This window comes from Leptonotus elevatus, chromosome 3 (genome assembly GCF_054856555.1).
Source record: "Leptonotus elevatus isolate MCC_2025b chromosome 3, RoL_Lele_1.0, whole genome shotgun sequence".
Classification (NCBI taxonomy): domain Eukaryota; kingdom Metazoa; phylum Chordata; class Actinopteri; order Syngnathiformes; family Syngnathidae; genus Leptonotus; species Leptonotus elevatus.
The window spans coordinates 25,236,807-25,254,646 of NC_141241.1; the positions used below are offsets into that span (position 1 = coordinate 25,236,807).

Sequence of the window (17,840 nt, forward strand, 5' to 3'; positions counted from 1 at the left end):
AATTATATACATTATAATGTACAAAGGCTAGGAAATTGGACTCAGTCTGGCTTTGAGGCTGTACGCGGCCAGTTAGCCGCTACATCTTTGATGACATTCCAAAATCGAATTGCACTAGATATGTTACTGGCAGAAAAGGGCGGAGTTTGCTCAATGTTTGGAGATCAGTGTTGCACTTTTATTCCTAACAATACTGCTCCAGATGGAAGTCTGACAATTGCAATTGAAGGGCTGCGAACACTCAATAAGAAAATGAAAGAGCAATCCGGTATAGATACTTCTGTATGGGATAATTGGATGAATGTGTTTGGCCGCTATAAAGCTTTGATTTCCTCAATTTTGATATCTGCGGCTGTTTTCACTGCGTTATTAACGATTTGTGGATGTTGTTTAATACCATGTATTCGTTCTCTTTGCCAAAGACTTATTACCACTGCTATTGAAAAACATGATGTACAAAATAAGTCCTCTCATATGATGGTGGCTTCTGCTAAACCATACGTGTCTTCTATCGCATCCAATGAGAGGGACGAGGATCCTGCTGGCATCTTTTTGTAAAAATGTTTGTTTTGGGCTCTTTTTAGAGCCCAATTGAAGGAATGTTGACATTGTTAACATTTTTACTGTTTTACTTTATATTTTAACCATTTTGAATTTAGTTATAACTGTGTAGATGTAGGTATAATTATGTTAACTCAGTATGGCTCAATGAATAGTATTGTATTCTTATCTGTCTCTCTCATGAGAAAAGAAGGGCAACGGGTTTCTCTTCCACTATTATCTACAAGGGAGTATAGCCTAGTGCCGGTCTCAGTCGGTTGAAGAATCCAAGGACAGGCTGATGTATTATTGTTTTTCTCTAATCTGATTTATACCTATGGGAACTTGCTGAACTTGCTGATGGGAGGAGAAGGGGGATTTTCTTGTATTCACTGAGTTGCAAATAAATGTACTGTGGGCTGAAGGAGGGGCACACTTTTGAACAGAACACTGCTTGGGTGACTTCAATTGTGTGATCAGAAGCTTCTGACTAATTACCTTTGCAAAGGGACTTCTTCACCAGAATCTCACCATTCAGTTAATTGAACACGCAAAGAGTAGAATACAAATATTGTCTACTCTAACATAGTATAAACAAGGAAGAGTTCCCAGGCTGATCCCGCTCTTTATTTACAAATTGTTGGGCACCTGGATTCGTACAACAGTTCAGGACAACAACATATCCTTATATAAGAGGTTACATGAGGACATATCAAACCATGTTTTTTTTTCCCCTTCATTCCACCCCCTGGACTCATGAAACCTCAAAATATTTACAGAAAACGCATTGGACCTGGCACATTTGTCCAAATCAAAAATGGGTTCATTATAGACCCATACCCCTGTTATAGTTTTGTTGTTTGATGACCCTCCCATAATCGACCAGTATGGAAAGTGATTGTTTCCCATATATATAATCCATACATGTTATTTCAAAATAACAGCCTTCCCTGCTTCGCAAACATGTTTTCGAGAGTGTCTGGGAGTTTCTCGCGCTCAAACTTTTTGTTAACGAATAAAAGACGGAGCGGCACACGGTCCGGGCGGAGTCAACTGTGGAATACATACCATTGCCCAGCCGTTATTGCAGCTCGTTTTACCCGGACTGTGGGCTCTCCGGTCTAGTGTCAAGGTAAGCGCTGATGATGATCATATTCTGCTGCTTACCGTTGAAGTGTGTTGATTGCAGTTTGCGGGGAATAAAAGGTACAATTATTCTAGCACAGCCCAGGTGTTGATTGCTGTTTGCGGGGACTAAAAGGCACGATTATTCTAGCAAAGCATATCAGTCTCTGTGTATTCATTGTTGCCGCCGACCACTCACGATCCTACATAAAAATATAAAAGTGAAGTAGTGTTTTCCACAAAACATGGTCGCAGCTCGAAGACGACACATTGTCGCAGATAGATGACTTATGCGTCAATTCTCGCGTGACCGCGCGAACCGTCAGTCTGTCAACAACAATGGCGGATAGCCGTGTCGTAGTCGTTTTGCGCAGCCTCCTTTGCTTGCTTATGCTTTTGCAGCATAATATTTTGCTTCTTTATTCCCACGTTCAACAAGCGGTGTTGTACTTGAATCAGCCGCCATTGTCACTTCTCCTGTGTTCGTCTTCTTCATGTTGTTTCGATACATACAAAACCATGTTTGTTCTGTAGATTGCAATAACGTTGAAAAAAAAAGTGTTCGTCTTCTTCGCTGATTCTTCTTCTTTTGGACACACGCAAGTCTTGTAACGCTTCTGTGTGCACAAGATTTGTTTGAGGAACGAAGCCGGACGGGGCCTAAATATAAGCAAACTGATGAGACAACGAGGAACATCTGGACAAGACACAAGTGGCTGAGGGAGCTGATTGAAAGACACAAGGGATCGGATTGACGAGAACAGGTGGAAACAAAAAACTTAACAGAACAAGACATGAACAACAAGACAAGACACAACATGAAACAAAGTCAAATACAAACGTAAAACAAAAACAAGGATGATGAGAAGGAACCTTAATGACAAAAGTCACACAATGACTTCTTTAAAATGTATTGATTTATTTTTTCATTCGAGTATATTTACATTACTGCATTATATAAATAAGTGCCAATGCGTTTAAAATGATATGCTGAGTCCTTCAATGTGCTGTCGTGTGACGCACGCATCACTGGTGACCTCAATGGGACCTCTGTCATGAAGTTTCTGATTGGTAAAAACAAAAAAGCAATTAACAGGCTACATTATCCAGTAAAGCAGACGTGTGTTTTACAGCAAGTGTTTCTTCATAAAGTATCAGACAAAGTGTTAACTCACAGCACTCGTAAAGTTCGTTGACACGTGCATAATCATTGGCACTCATCTCTGTCGCAGTGCCAAAACTTGTGACAGAACTATCTCTGGCAACAATGGTTGGTTGGCCATTTTTGCTGAAGTCATATCTACAAACAACACAATTTAACGTGTGGGTTTTGTCTTCAATTTACATCACCACAATATTAAATTATTATAAAATAAATGTTAGCATCCCATTGCAGATGACCATTCATGTTTTTGGAAATTTTACATAACAAATTACAATATATATTACATGTACATATTATCTATGGATCAAACATCTGTTGTGAGTGGATGTTAGAAAACAGCAAGTTAAAGGCGTGTACATAGAAATGGATGGGATCATGGTTGGACAGATTTACTCACTTGCCGTAATGCATCACTGAGTCAAAATCATAGGGTGTACCCAAGTTGTTTGTGTTTGCAATCTGAAAGTTTCTTTCCACACCTGCATACAAGGATAAAGCAAAACAAAACATGGAACTTCATTTAAAATTCTTTCAGTAAGACGTAAGACACATGATAATGTGAATGCCGTTCTGACAAAAAGTATCCATCATCCAATTGACAGTAAGCGTGAAGTGGTTACTTTACACCAGCAAATTTCCGGAGCCATTTTACAATATGCTCTCAAGTGCTTCCAGTACTAGTTCTGTACAAGATATGTTGACAAGCTGACCTGGTTGAATGTTCTGAAAATTAATGATGACGTTGTCGCCTCTGTCGGATCGGACGTGCTCATGATGGAATCCAAGTGCATGGAGAACCTCGTGCTGCACAATGCCTTTGAACACACAACCGTTTTGCTGCAAGGAGATTTGCTGTCCATTTACTTGTCGACCAAGGTAGGACCAACACCTGGCACACAAACAAACAAAATCAAGTGATGTCATGATCTCATTGACTTATCTGAATTCTTAAGTTTCAGCAAAATGGAGGGGGATGTAGAAAATACTCTATTTAAATCAATGGTTCTTCACTTGGGTTTGTTCGAGCCACAGATGTTTGGTGAGTCAGTCATTGCCATCATTGACTGCAGGTGATCACGCTACATTGCTTGGCCTATCTGTGCTCAAGGTTATTTTAGTTATCGAAAAAACTAAAACTAAAATTCCAAAAACAATATCATTAATAAAATAAAAATGAAAATGAAAATGCTTCTTATAAAAACGCAAATGAACTGAAACTACATTTTCTTTACAAAACTAACTAAAATTAAGTCAAAAAATGTCCTTAGTTTTAGGCTTTGGTAATTAATTTAATATATGAGCTTTTGGGGATGATTTCAAATGTGATTTTAAGTATATTTATTTCGATATTAACTGGAATAAAGACGTTTGAAAGTGTGTCACACAGAAGTAATGTCGTCTAGCATCAGCCAATAGAAAAACACCTTCAGATGACGTCGCTCCAATTTTGCCTGCTTGACTTTTGATGGCTCGGCTCACCTGCTTTTTCATTTAACTCAGTCCAAATGCGACGCTAGGTAAGAAATGTGTTACTTTTTTTCATTTTACCATGATGTTTATTAAATATTGCGCAAAAGTAATACACATGAAAAAAAAGATGAAAACTAATACTGAAACTAACTACAGTTACAACTAAACTAAAACTCAACTTTTAAAAAAATTAATAAAACTAATGATAACCAACAAAACCACCCTGAAAACGAATTAGAATTAACTGCGAGTAAATGTAAAAAACAAAACTTGAAATGAAATAAATACTAACTAAAATTCCAAAACTGTAATAACCCTGTCTGTGCTGCAGAGAATTTGGTTTGCTCACTATTAACTGTTGTGATTGTAAAATGTGTGACTTCTTTATTATTGCAATCCCTTCATATTGTTGAGCAAAACAAGAAAGTGATCGGTATGTGCAATATGACTTCACATGTCTAATGCAACGTATAGTGTTCCGCAGGTTTCAATTCTGAGGCCTCGGCTGTTTTGATTGCATATGCTGCCCCTGGGCTCTATCTTGAAAAAACAGCGGTGGTTGTTTTAAAGTGTTCTATAAATATCAAGTTGAGGGATGGAAATCAGCATCCTAACTGCATGATTTTCAATGCCAAATTGAGCAATTCTAGTCCATCAACTCAAAGTGGAGGACTTTTATGTGTGCACTTTAGCTGGAAAACAATAGCTTTGACAAAATAAAAACTTTCATGAACGAGTTTAGTCAAGGTAATAGAGTTGCTAAATACTTATGTAATTCTTACCCAGTGTCAGATATGAAGGATATAAAGTTTTCATCATTTTCAGTTTTCTTGACAAAGCGAATGCAGGTTGTGTGCTCTCCTTTTTTGAACTCTCTCAGGGCTTTTTTTATTGTTCTCTTCTGTCTTCTGGCTGCACACACACACACACACACACACACACACACACACACACACACACACACACACACACTCATTGATCAAAGTGCTACATAAAGTAACCCTTTAAGGATGAATCACTTTGACACTAAACTAAAATGTATTTGACATAAAAGCAAATCTTACATTGGACAAAATTTGAGCTCATCAATGGAATATCTTATATAAAAACAATTGTCAAAATATGACGATTCATTTTTAACTTACTGAACACATTGGAGATTTCATAGGGGATTTTGACTTTGCTTCCGGTTTTAGCCCATTTACATCCCGCACTGGTGCAGGGGACAGCATTCCTCAAAATACCATCATCGTTGTCTGTGTTAACCATAATGTCCCCGTGTATCAGGTGGGCGGCTGTAGAATGACAGACAACAAATATTCAGACAGTGAGGTATGTCATGTTTAACAGACAGTGCCGTTCAAACTGTCATTAGGTCAATATTTCCATAATATGTCTGCAAAATTCTGCCTTTCATTGACATGTTTGATTTTTCAAATGAAAATACTTACTTGAGGTAACATTTGCGTTTGCCTTTTCAATTTTCACAAAAGTCCCAGATTCTTCTGGAAAAATAACGACAACAAAATGCAGTCACAAAGAAGCACTATAGCAGTTGTACAGTTCCATATGATTTTACGTACCAGTTGTCTTTCTGCTTTTTGTATTTATTGCGACCTTAAACAAACAAACAAACAAACAAAAGATAAATCAGTTTTTAAATCTTGTTTTCATGGCTGTTTCATCCTAGTTCTTCAGCTCACAGATCCCTCTGGTGTATTGTAACAACATAATGAGGGTCTCAATAGTGGCATTACCGGTACCAGCTTGAGTGAAAAAGACGGACCAGTTGCAGAAGATTAAAAAAAAAAGAAGAAAAAAAAGGGATTTCTCTTGGCACTTAAGTGGTTTTGCGTTCATTTTTATGTAAAGGCATATTAAGCATCAGGAGAAAAATCCTATAGATCCAAAAATGGAATTAGAATGTTCAGAACGTTCACACGTTGTAAATCATGAATGTTCATTACATAACAGTAAATACTTTTTGGCATTAAAAGTTTGAAAAATATTAATGTACTTAATATTTATTTTGTCTTAGTAACAACACGATTTCAATGATAACAACTGCCAATAATTTAAATGCATTCATACATCCAATCATTGAACAAATGATATGAAATCAACCCATACATACATTGCAAATACAATGCCAAAAGTTTAACTTAAACTTTGAAAACACCAAATCCTATAATTATCTACTGTTAAACTGTTTATTATGGGTTTGTAAACTTGATCTTACTGGAGAAACAGATGCAACAGACAGGAGCAGAACAGTGATAACAATTGGCGTCATGGTGTTGCTGTTGTCTAAAAATGAAGAAAAAACTGAAGGTAAATCGTTAAAAGTGTGTAAGTATGTGTGAGAGAGAATTTGAAGTCAAAACAATGCAGGTAACAAAGGAGTCATTTTGTCTTACCAGTGCTGCCAGGTGTGCTTTTGGTAACTGGTACTTCATCTCATTTTATAGTTTGGATAGAGGGTGTGTCTCTTGTGTATTCCATCCCCTCAAACCTGATATGGAAGTTTCCATGATTTGTTGTAAGGAATAATGACACTTGAGGCTGGAATGAATCAATAACAATAACAACACAATAACAACTAAAAGTGTGTGTGCGTGTGTGTGTGTGTGTGTGTGTGTGTGTGTGTGTGTGCGTGCGTGGGGGAGGGGGGTGCGTGGGTGTGTGTGTGTGTGTATATATGATATATACTTGTGTATATACGTATATATTGATCTTTTCTTTCTTCAATTATTATTTTTGTGAATTGGTGAATTCTCTGCGTTGTCATTGGTTCTAAATGCCAGATAATGTCTTTTGTCATTAAGGGTAGTAAATTAATTATGCCATGAACTCCATTGTACAAGTCATTGTGGGGCGGCATGGCTCAGTTTGCCCATTTCGAAGTATCCTTGAGTAATATACTGAACACCCAGTAGGTGAATGCGATGTTAGTGTGCAGTGCTTTGAGGGCCTGAACAGGTGGAAAAGCGCAATACAAGTGAAAGACCATTTACTATTGAATCTCCCATCTATCATATTACTACGAATTTCTAAGTGGAAAAATTATGGTTGTCTGCCACCACGCATTTTTTATTTGTAAGGGAATTTGAAAAACTGAAAGGGAAAAAACAGCATTAAAGAGTTCCGTCTACTCTACTGTTCCAGATTGATACCTAAAATGATGACTAATGTTTTGGACTGAAAGGAATTTGGCGCTCTACTGTCAAGTGTAATTTACTTGTCATTTGAAGAAAGGCTTATAATTAATTTTTTTCCTGTGTTGTGCAGTTGGGCAATTATCACCTCGAGAAAATTGAATATTGTAGTGGCAGTTAACATTTTTGCAATGTTTGCAAACAATAGGCGCTAGCGTCATTCCGGTGTTGGAAAGTTGTGTCTGGGTTTGATTTGCATTACATAACATCATCTCTGTCATGTTTGGATTCTGTTTTCCTTGTGTGTCTTCCTTGGTCTTGTTAAGTGTGATCAAATCAATGCCCTCAGCCACTTGTGTCTTGCCCCAGGTGTGTCTTGTTGTGTCGTTAGTGTCTGTGTATTCTGTGTAGTCTGCTGTCTCCCCTCTGTCTGTGTCGGTTCATTCTGTCACGACCGGGGGAGCTTGAGGACCCAAATGCGGGAAGACAGAGCGAGGAGGCCGAGGTTCAGTCACAAGAAGGATTTCATTTCTATACAAACAAAAGGTGATCTTCCAAATTACAAGCTAAACCAAAACTAGAACCAAAACATGAACCAAAACATGGGGAAAACAACAAGGCAAAAACGAGCAGCATGACATGGGGAAAAGACAATGAACCAACACAGACAGAGGGGAGACAGCAGACTAAATACACAGACACTAACGACACAACAAGACACACCTGGGGCAAGACACAAGTGGCTGAGGGCACTGATTGGATCACACTTAACAAGACCAAGGAAGACACACAAGGAAAACAGAATCCAAACATGACAATCTCTTTGTCTCTCTTCTTGCCTAAGAATAACGAGGATGACGTGATGTTAGGGGTGTAGCCACAAACGTTTCAAGTTGGTGGCCAGGGTGACACAACATTTCACTGAGTGGCATTCATGCGTGCATGCATGTGTATGTTCATCTGCTCGCAATCCACGCTGACACTGACATGTCATTGTTTATCATATCATCCACAGTCTTTTAAGTTTCATGAAATAAAATGCACATATATCCAGAAACCTATATACCACATAATACAACACATTTTTGCGGCGCTTCATTTACTAGCTATTGTTATTTATTATTCATTGCTTTGCTGTTGTGTACTACCTTATAATCTACTTCTATCTCAATCACTGATTGGCTAGATAACAGCCAATCAGTGATCAATTATCACCGGCGGCCGACACCACTTTGCATATATTGCAATTCATGGTCCATTCATTGAAATCGCCTCTAAAAATCACAATGACACAAAAATCTGTTAATTCCTCACAATTCTAAATGTTGAACAAGACTGGTATACATATGTGTGAATTTTAGTTCATGAAACCATGACTCTGGATGGTATGTGAAAAATGACTTCTCAGCCATGGTGTCTGCTTCCTATGATGTGAAAGTAATGATTTATTGATTGACATTGGCTGTAAAAATTGATGTGAGCGAAAGTGAGATGAAACCCCATGAGTATCAATTTTACAGTCAAATGTGTCCGCACATACAGACTTTTCGTTATGATTTATTTACTGTATGGCTTCATCAAACAAATATGTCATGTTTCAAAAGCCAAACATAGCTATACATTATAACAAACAATCAATAAAGCAAAAAGTTGACTCCTAAAAAATGATTACCATGAGAGGCTTTTGAAATAGGGTACCATGGAACCAAAGTCAGAAGCCCTAACCACTTAGCTATACAGCCACATGACAAGTTTGATGTTTTAAATACATTTAACGTTACATCAGCCTATCATTTAAGATCAACATTTAACAGTCCAGTTTTTGGGAAGTCTCTTCTATAAATGAAAATTACTTCCAGTGCCCAAATTTCTTTAGTTCGAATGTCCGTGTTTCCTGTGACAAGCGAGGAAAAGGAAATGGAAACCTGAGAAGTGCCAATTCGAAGAAGTTGGAGCTTAATTAATTACTTCTCTAATCAGCAACTCTGTAAAATAACACCTAGTTTGGGCACCATTTAAATCTGAAAATATTAAAATTACACTTCAGGAGTTTAAATCTGCTCCCAAAAATCTCAGCCTGAATTTTTTACTTACAAGGGTGATTAAAAAAAGAATACGCCAAAAATCAACACGCAATATTTAAAAAATTAAAAACAATCGAAAACTCTAAGCTTGGACACTTGTTGTACGTGCCTTCAAGTTTTTATTTCATGCTTTACACGTGGCCAATGTGGCTACCACCGGCAGCACAGACAACATCAAGTCGATATGAGAATTCCTCTCAAACGGGACTCAGGAAGTCATGGTCCACCATGTTGATTCTGCAGCTGTTATTGGATGATTCATTTTTCAACAAGTTGGAGCACCGCCCCATTAACATCTGGGGGTTCAAGCTTATCAGCGCTGAATTGGTAGGTAAGGTGCTACAGACCTCACTCTCTACTCATGGCCTGCCAGATACCCGGACCTCACTGCATGTGACTTTTTCATGTTGTTGGGGGGGGGGGGGGGGGGTTGTAGGTGCTGAATATGTTAGACAAAGACAAAGTTGATGTTCCAAAACTTCCAGCAAATATCGATGACATGAAAGATCAAATAACAGCTATAATCAACAATACGGTGAGCTGCGACATTCTGAGGTTTGGGAGGAATTCTCATATCGTGCTGCCGGTGGTGGCCACATTGAGCATTTGTAAAACATGAAATAAAAACTTGAAGGTACCGTATGTACAACACGTGTGTCCAAGATTTGTTTTTCATTTTTGAAATATCCCATAATGATTTTGGTGTATTCTTTGTCAATCACCATCTAACTTTAACCAATTTTTGCTGTTCAGATGGGCTCAAGTTGGGCCTCATATGGGCCCTAGCTAAAACCCACATGGGCAACCCATTTATCTCCCATCTGGGGCCCACTGGGCTAATTATGGTGTTCCTGATTGTACTTATAAGGGCTTCTTTCGCACTCATGCCACAGTTATTTTATTACAAGCTTAAATAACAAGGAAACCAATAATACGATTAATTACCTTTTTACTATTATTGAACGCCAAAGAACAACAAATGGTCAGTGTTCTGTTCTTTCACTGTCAAACCGAATTTTTCATTTTCCAACTCAAATGAACCTGGAGCCTGAAGTACTACGTTGAGGTAGCAAAATGTTGCTAGTTGGCAGACTTCCTTTAATTGGCTCGATTGGGAGGTGTTTTCCCATATCTTTTCGGAGCGCTGTGCAGCACTTTCTTTTAGATTTGAATATTAATCTTGAGCTATCAAACTTGTATGAAAAGACCCATTAGTCCAAAAAATATCACCCTCCTAAAAGAATTGCCTTTGTGCAAAAATTATTAATTTTTGCCTAAATAATCTCATGATGCAAATGGTTGGTGGAAATAAATGACTTAGGCGATTATTTTAAGAAGGTGTCAATAATAAGTTGAAATATAGATTTTTGTGCATTTATTTTCAAAAAGGAAGTAAGAAATATAGGCCAGGTAGTAAGCTCCCTCGCACATGCTGTTATTGTGCAAAATTTAAAGTGAAGCCCAGCCAGAGCCCACTTATTGCCCATATTTAGTTTCGCCCATCTACTGCCCACCCAAGTGGGGCCCAACAAAGAAGCCCACTCTCAGCCAGTGCCCAGCCAATGCCCAACTAGACCAAGTAGTGCCCATATGGGCCCCAACTGTATGTGTTCGCTGGGTATGTTTTCAAAATTCATGAATATGACCTGATATGTTAATAAAGTACCAATTGTGCTCATGTTTAAGACTAATTGTTCTTTCTTTGTAGCCTACTAAATTACGGACTCCCCACAATCTGATGACATGGAGGAGGATAAAGAGATGGAGAACAGAATACCATAATTGATTCTGGACACTAGACTCAATTATGATCATGTTCTAATGTTTTAAATTTACATGTTCTGTTCACGATGTTCAAATTGCATAGGTAAAAAATAGTCCCCTTTCCAAAACAGCCAGCAGAACAAAATACCTAGTTATTTCAGCCTGTAATGATAGCTACTATGATCACTAAAATATTTGAAACTTTTGAAGGTTGCCTTTGGAGATTTTTGAAAGAAAATAAGATTACTCAAGACGGGGCTGGCCTGTTAAAGAGAAAAAAGCAACAATGACTATCTTTAATATAATAGCGTGATGGAGACATTGAATTATTTATTTGTATTATTTGTTTCTCCAGTCTGCTGTGGCGTTTCATCAATATGTGAAACTGGTCTTTGGCATGAAAAAAATTAAGAGCACATAGGTCACACCCCCTTTTTATTGATAGGCTTCCAAAAAAGCATTCAGTTATAAGCACAGTATGCTGGTTTAATGACTTTAATTGGATTTTTTTCTTTTTTATTGGGAGCAAAAACATTTGCTCACCTTAAGTGCAAGTGTAGCCTGACTGGTCCCACATCCCGACTGGTTGATTACATGTTGCATCAGCCGTTGTGAGAAATGTTCTAATCAAAAGTTCAGGGTGTACCCCGCCTACTGCCCAGAGCCAGCTGGGATAGGCTCCAGCACCCCTGCGGCCCATGTGAGGAATAAGCGGTTCAGGAAATGGATGGTAGTTTATTTGATCGTTTATATGGATTTCAATGACATTAACAATTCTTAAGAAATGACGTGCATTGTGCAAGGGTTTCCGCACAGCCTGTGCTGTCAATGAATTTTTGCCTCTTCCAATTGTCTGATAAAGACGCCTCACATGGAGATAAAAAAAATCCATCACACATTAAGATTCTTTTCTTTTCTTTTTTTAACCACCCACAGATCTATAAACAAGCCCTCTGAGGCAAAGATCTGGCATGATCACATGTGATCTCACAAAAACATCGATGACCAGACTAACGTGTGTGCCGCCCATTTTTACCAAGTGTTTCCGAAGGGTAAAGAGGCGGGAGTGTTGTAAGATGGAACATTGGCAAGAAAAGACTTGCTTTACAAAATATTTCTTGGCGACAAAGACAGCCCGATTGTCTATAAGTGTGTATCCCGAATTAAATATTAATATCTCTTCCGATGAAAACAGCAGACATTCCAAAGGTATTTGAGTACTTAAAGATAATCAAGTTTATTTGCTGAATTTTGCAGACTTTAATTCCAGTAATTCTCTCAAAATTCCATCAGGGGGGTATTGTATATTGTGATTCACTCGAGGGAGTTCTCCACAATATCAATCTGGGACTGCTCCGCGGTGATTTGCTCGGGAAAGGTGGGACATTCTGTACAATACTTCGAGCTGGAATTGTACACATTTGTTTTGGCCACGGATGAAAATGTCGTCTTCGTTCTTGTCGAAGGGGGGAAAAAAGCAGGGACATCTTTACCAGCTAAAAATGCACGAAGCGCCTCTCGCTGTACAACATTCAACAAGAAAACGGTGAGTAATTATGCAAGAACAGAATGAATTGCAGCGGTGCTGCATTCCTGGTTTCGTCACAATGTCGCTCGGTACAAGATGTATTCTCAGGAGTTTGTGAACTCACAAATACCGCGAGAATTCATCTTGCAGAGCAAGGTTATCAGGGAGGATAGATGAAAAAAATTCTAATTTGGCATTGTTGTCTTATAAGCACTCTAAAAATAATTTAGATGTCATATCTCTTCTATTATACCAGTCATATTCTCTATGTTGTATACAGAGCAAATTGCATGATATGGCTAAGAAAGTGTAGCGGGACTTAAGCTCTCGTCATCAAATATTAACAGGCATGTATTTCCTTTCCGATGCTTGTTCCGATGCTGTAACCATGATGAAATGAGAGTTGGGCAATCTAACCGCCAATATATTCGCCTCCATTATTTATACATCTGGAAGAAAAAATATTATTCTGATTAAAATATTACAAAGTCATATAGTGTATGTATTAACGTTGTCAACATTTAAACATTTAATTTGATTCATTTTTTAAAGATTAATAGATTCCTGATTATCAAACATTTAACAGCTCAAATACTACCACAAGAAAATGAGATGAAAAGTAAAGGTGTATATATCACACATGACACAAATTTAGCATTAAAACCTACCACATTCATATAGAGCATTGACACGTGCAATGTCATTACTGCTCATCTCCGTTGAAAGACCAAACATGAGGTCAGGATCACTTTTAGCAACAATGGTTGGTTGTCTGTTTTTGGAGAAGGCGGAGCTGGAAGAAAATGACTTAACATTATAGAATTATCACCCAATAAGAATGCAGGGTATTAAATAATGTCTGTTATCATCATTCATTTTAGATTCCCCAATCACTCACTTGGTGTAATGCATGATCGAGTCAAAGTCGTAGGGAGTACCCAAGTTGTTTGTCGCCACCTTCTCAAAGTTGTTTTCAAGTCCTGCACATAAAATAAGACGAGAATAAAAAGTTGCATCAAAAAGTTGAATAAGCCTCGCTCTGAACACAAACTGTCTTTGAAGTTCTCCCACATTAGCTTCTAAGAGGTTATATAAGGTCGGCTCACCTGGAATGATGTTCTCAAACATAATGTTGACGTGATCATCTCTGTCAGACCGGACTTGCTCGTGGTGGAATCCAAGAGCATGAAGAACTTCATGCTGCACAGTGCCAAGGTTCACACAGCCATTTTTCTGCAAAGAGACCGGCTGTCCTCTCGACTGACGACCAAGGTACGACCAGCACCTAGTACATGCGGAGAGGATTTTTAAGAGGTTTGGAAATCACTTGATCAAACTGATCGTCCGCAGTCATTTGTTTGAAGTCCCTTCACAGTGAAATCCTATACTTGGTATCATATACATTAAATATTTTTGAAGATAACTGCTTAAAATGTGCATAGACTGAGAACAATGAAGTACACCATTTTGAAGACATACTGTAGATAGTATACATTGTGTGCCAATGTTGAATGTAAACGAACAAAGGCATGCCCGGAGAAGAAACACATGGGTTGCAAGGATATATCGAAAAGATTTCTGACAAAGTCTATCAAAGTGTCTTCTGACCATTTTGTTTATCGTAAGTAATAATGTAAGATTGTTAAAATGTATCCCACCGTAATGCGATCGTGATATATGTGACCCACTCCGGCTAATCAAGTGGTCAAAAGTTTCGAGTTTGAGATTTCGCCAAACGAGCTCCTTAAGGTCTCTATTTTCGTTTCCCAGAAGCCCAAAAGTTGAAACTGTTGTCAGTGTATGAAAATAAGTGATGAGTCAAGAATGTTGTTGTTGTAAACATGCTGGTGCTTGTTGTTAGCGCGATTTCTGTAGGTTTTAGAGGTTTCCCTACTCGAACAGCAGCTGATTCCAATTAACAGGATCATGATCGGGCTTATGTAGAGCTTGCTGATGAGCTGATTATGACTCAGCTGTGATGAAGAAGGGAAATATCCTAAACCTGCAGGGCCCTCAAGGACCGGATTTCGTCATTCCTGATCTAAACTTTATCCTTGTTTATTGGCCTACAAGTAGCGTGAGAGGATGACATTAGCAAAAACAAAATAACATTTGGTGGAAAAACAACAGCAGTCTCTGTAACACTAGACACACCAAATGGCGCTGACTTGTGAGATCCCGTCATCCCGTGACATAAGTGAATACTGTCTATAGCTTTAAACGTATTGTGCGAATAACCCTACCCAGATCCAGAGAAGAAGTGCAGGTAGCTTCTTTGCCACCAGCGCCTCCACATAAAGCGAATGCAGGTGTTTTCGTAGAAACTCAGTAAAGCACGGATGATGATTGTGTGCTCTTGACTGTCTGAGAAGACAAATATTGAACTGCTGAAAACAAATAATGCAATTCACAGTCTTAGTCATAGAGGTCTACTGTACATACATTTACAGTTTGTACATTTAATAGGAAAATTGACTTTATTTACAACAGCACATGGACTATATCAGAGGTACTCAAATGAAAATCATCTACTGAGGTCAGTAATATTCAAAACAAAATGACGTTTTCACCCACAACAACAAAAACACGAGCTGAAATGTCATTTCTATTTTGGTAAATAAATGGTTAAATAAAACAAATTGTGACTCCTGTCGTGAAGCTTAAAGCACTGCTGTATGCTGGTGCTACTTACAACTTCATAACATTGTTTGTGATACACAAAACAAGCCTGAAATACCTACTGTGTCGTTTCTTGTGGGTATTTTGTACTTTTAAGTACAGAACTGTCCGTAAGTGGCAATGTTCAACAGAGTACAGGGTCCCTTTAAGATTCTCACAGTTGATGGGTAAAACCTTTTATAAAAAGCTTGAGGTATGCATTATATAGCTTTTTGGGATTGTGTATAAAAACATGAAAAGAACAATTCTCTTATGCTCTAATTTACAACATTTGCACACACAGTTTTTAAAGAGGGATGTGCAACTTACTGAATTCAGAGCCTATACTGATGGGCACATAGACATGTTTTCCATATTTTCCCCATTTGCATCCTGTGGCTGTGCAAGGATCTGCATTCCTTTGAACGTTTGGGGCAATGTCACCATGTATCAGACGTGTTGCTGTCAAACAGGCACCGGATGAAACATGTATTGCAAACACTCATGATAGGCGCTTTAATGTGTCAGATGATTTGTCCACTTTTAATATATGAGCTAGACATTGCCCAAATCTATTAAACAACACTGTAGTTTGATTAATTAGTCAATTTGAAGTGTGTATATTGTTCTCTTACTTGTGTTAGTATTTGCCTTTTCAATCCTTTGACTGACACCTAGGTTTTCTGTTGGGGGAGCAAATGCTGCTTAAAATAAAAATAGAACAAGTATTTCTGCCTTTGTGTATTTACAGCAAGATTGTGTGTCAATTTCAGCAAGGTTTTACTTACGTAGGCCGTCTTCGTCCTGGGATGTGATCTGAAACAAATTGCATTTCATTAGATTATCTTTGTTCTCTCTAACACAAGATTTAAAAAATGGCGTTTAAGCCAAAAATAATATAAATAAAAAATATGTTTTGTGGTCTTACTGGATGAATGCCCATCAGTGACAGTAGGATGATGATTGAAAAAATTGCAGTCATGATTGCAGTCTGATTGAGTAAATTTTCTATTTTGGAAAAAACAAGAATAATTTTGATGCAGTTGTGGAGAGCAGGTTTCCCTGTGTCGCGAACGCCCCAATTCTTGGATGTTTCAGCTCTGCTCAGCTCTTGCTGATTATATTTGTCTCAAAAAAAGGGTGTGTCTGACTTTTTTTTAATTATGTAGTTTTCTTTCCTGTCAGTCAAATTATTTTCTTTTACGGGGTAGCATTCTCAAGTGAGTTTTCAGGTTTTTGTTGTTTTATGTTTAGCATTCTCACAAACCACACAAGTGTAAAAAGGATTGAGCAAATATCAAATGTAAGCACAATAAAACACACTGCCATAATTTTGTCAACAAATGAAAACTAGCTTGTGTTGATACACAGTTGGAATACTGAGAAGTTTTGCAAAAAGAAGTCAAAGAAAAAGAAAAACACACACCTAGAATTAGTCATGTAATGTTTACTGAGCTAAGGTCTTGGAAGAACTAATATATGATGCATATTTTCCTTGAATGTTTTCCTTTGATTTCAAATTGGATGACCCCAGACCAAGGTCGTCCAAACAAAACCTTCTTGCTTCAAACTGCCTATTATGCCTCTGTTGTATGTAAAAACAACATTAATAATGTCAAAATACAAACAAATAGTGGTTATAGTATATGCATAATATGCCCAACGGTCACTGATTCAGCGTTGAGGCACTTGTACTGAACTTTCCATATAAGAGTTTGAGAACAAATGTGATTGTTTCCGTGTCATGGGATGTGGTGTCATAGCGTATGCATTCCACGCCACCTCATTTGTTCATAAGCAATAATGGTGCCGTAGTGTTCAAAACAATAGCAGTTGGAAACATTGCATTATATACAGTAAATCAAAACATAGATACATTTTTCCATATTTTAGATCCTTTATCAAAAAAAGAAGACAATTCAGTATTGGGCTGAGTTTATTTGAACATGAAAAAGAATGAAAACAAAACAAAAACAAAAACTGTAATAAACATACAAGAACAAAATAAAATGAAAAATAATTACAAAACAAGCAAAATTCAGCAAAGCGCACCTAATAACAATTTAAAATAACTAAAATAACCCAAATATTTAGAGTAATTTAATTAGGATTTAGCATTCTTGTGAATCACTAAACCAGTATTAATTGTACAAACAGTGTTATCTATGTAACATTCTGTTGAAAAAAAAATCTAACCTTACCTGTTCCAACCCATTATGATTTGACAATTGTCAATTTGTCGTTGCGGGAGGGCTTGCCAGATAACGTAAGTGACTCCCCTCATACACTTTAAAATCAGCGTGCTCACCCTTTGACATTGTGAAAACAGAAATAGACTTGCTGGAGTTCAT

General features: G+C 37.7%; 2 protein-coding genes across 2 annotated transcripts; both read right to left on the reverse strand.

Moving 5' to 3' along the window:
* Positions 1 to 2,564: 2,564 nt before the first annotated feature.
* Positions 2,565 to 6,729, reverse strand: LOC147177536 (high choriolytic enzyme 1-like). The gene is made up of 10 exons (XM_086071530.1): positions 6,718 to 6,729; positions 6,540 to 6,607; positions 5,884 to 5,917; positions 5,752 to 5,805; positions 5,446 to 5,595; positions 5,083 to 5,212; positions 3,541 to 3,719; positions 3,228 to 3,309; positions 2,841 to 2,965; positions 2,565 to 2,729 (listed from the first exon to the last, which is right to left on the reverse strand). Coding segments are annotated over exons 2-10 (810 nt in total). The 5' UTR covers positions 6,594 to 6,607; positions 6,718 to 6,729; the 3' UTR covers positions 2,565 to 2,727.
* Positions 6,730 to 13,488: 6,759 nt separating this feature from the next.
* LOC147177537 (high choriolytic enzyme 1-like) lies at positions 13,489 to 16,474 on the reverse strand. The gene is made up of 8 exons (XM_086070935.1): positions 16,418 to 16,474; positions 16,278 to 16,305; positions 16,125 to 16,172; positions 15,820 to 15,951; positions 15,075 to 15,195; positions 13,938 to 14,116; positions 13,730 to 13,811; positions 13,489 to 13,624 (listed from the first exon to the last, which is right to left on the reverse strand). Exons 1-8 carry the CDS (start codon positions 16,469 to 16,471, stop codon positions 13,489 to 13,491), a joined length of 780 nt encoding a protein of 259 aa, XP_085927061.1. The 5' UTR covers positions 16,472 to 16,474.
* Between the last annotated feature and the right edge of the window lie 1,366 nt (positions 16,475 to 17,840).

What these genes read in the sequence shown, in the direction of transcription:
- LOC147177537 (XM_086070935.1), bottom strand. Translation starts at nt 16,471, where the DNA reads ATGACTGCAATTTTTTCAATCATCATCCTACTGTCACTGATGGGCATT. An exon ending in CCAGGACGAAGACGGCCTAC is followed by an intron (nt 16,173 to 16,277) that starts GTAAGTAAAACC and finishes CTCCCCCAACAG; the next exon opens with AAAACCTAGGTGTCAGTCAA. An exon ending in CACTTCTTCTCTGGATCTGG is followed by an intron (nt 14,117 to 15,074) that starts GTAGGGTTATTC and finishes CGCATGTACTAG; the next exon opens with GTGCTGGTCGTACCTTGGTC.
- LOC147177536 (XM_086071530.1), bottom strand. Translation starts at nt 6,593, where the DNA reads ATGACGCCAATTGTTATCACTGTTCTGCTCCTGTCTGTTGCATCTGTT. An exon ending in AAAAAGCAGAAAGACAACTG is followed by an intron (nt 5,806 to 5,883) that starts GTACGTAAAATC and finishes TTATTTTTCCAG; the next exon opens with AAGAATCTGGGACTTTTGTG. An exon ending in TTTTCAGAACATTCAACCAG is followed by an intron (nt 3,310 to 3,540) that starts GTCAGCTTGTCA and finishes CCTTGTATGCAG; the next exon opens with GTGTGGAAAGAAACTTTCAG.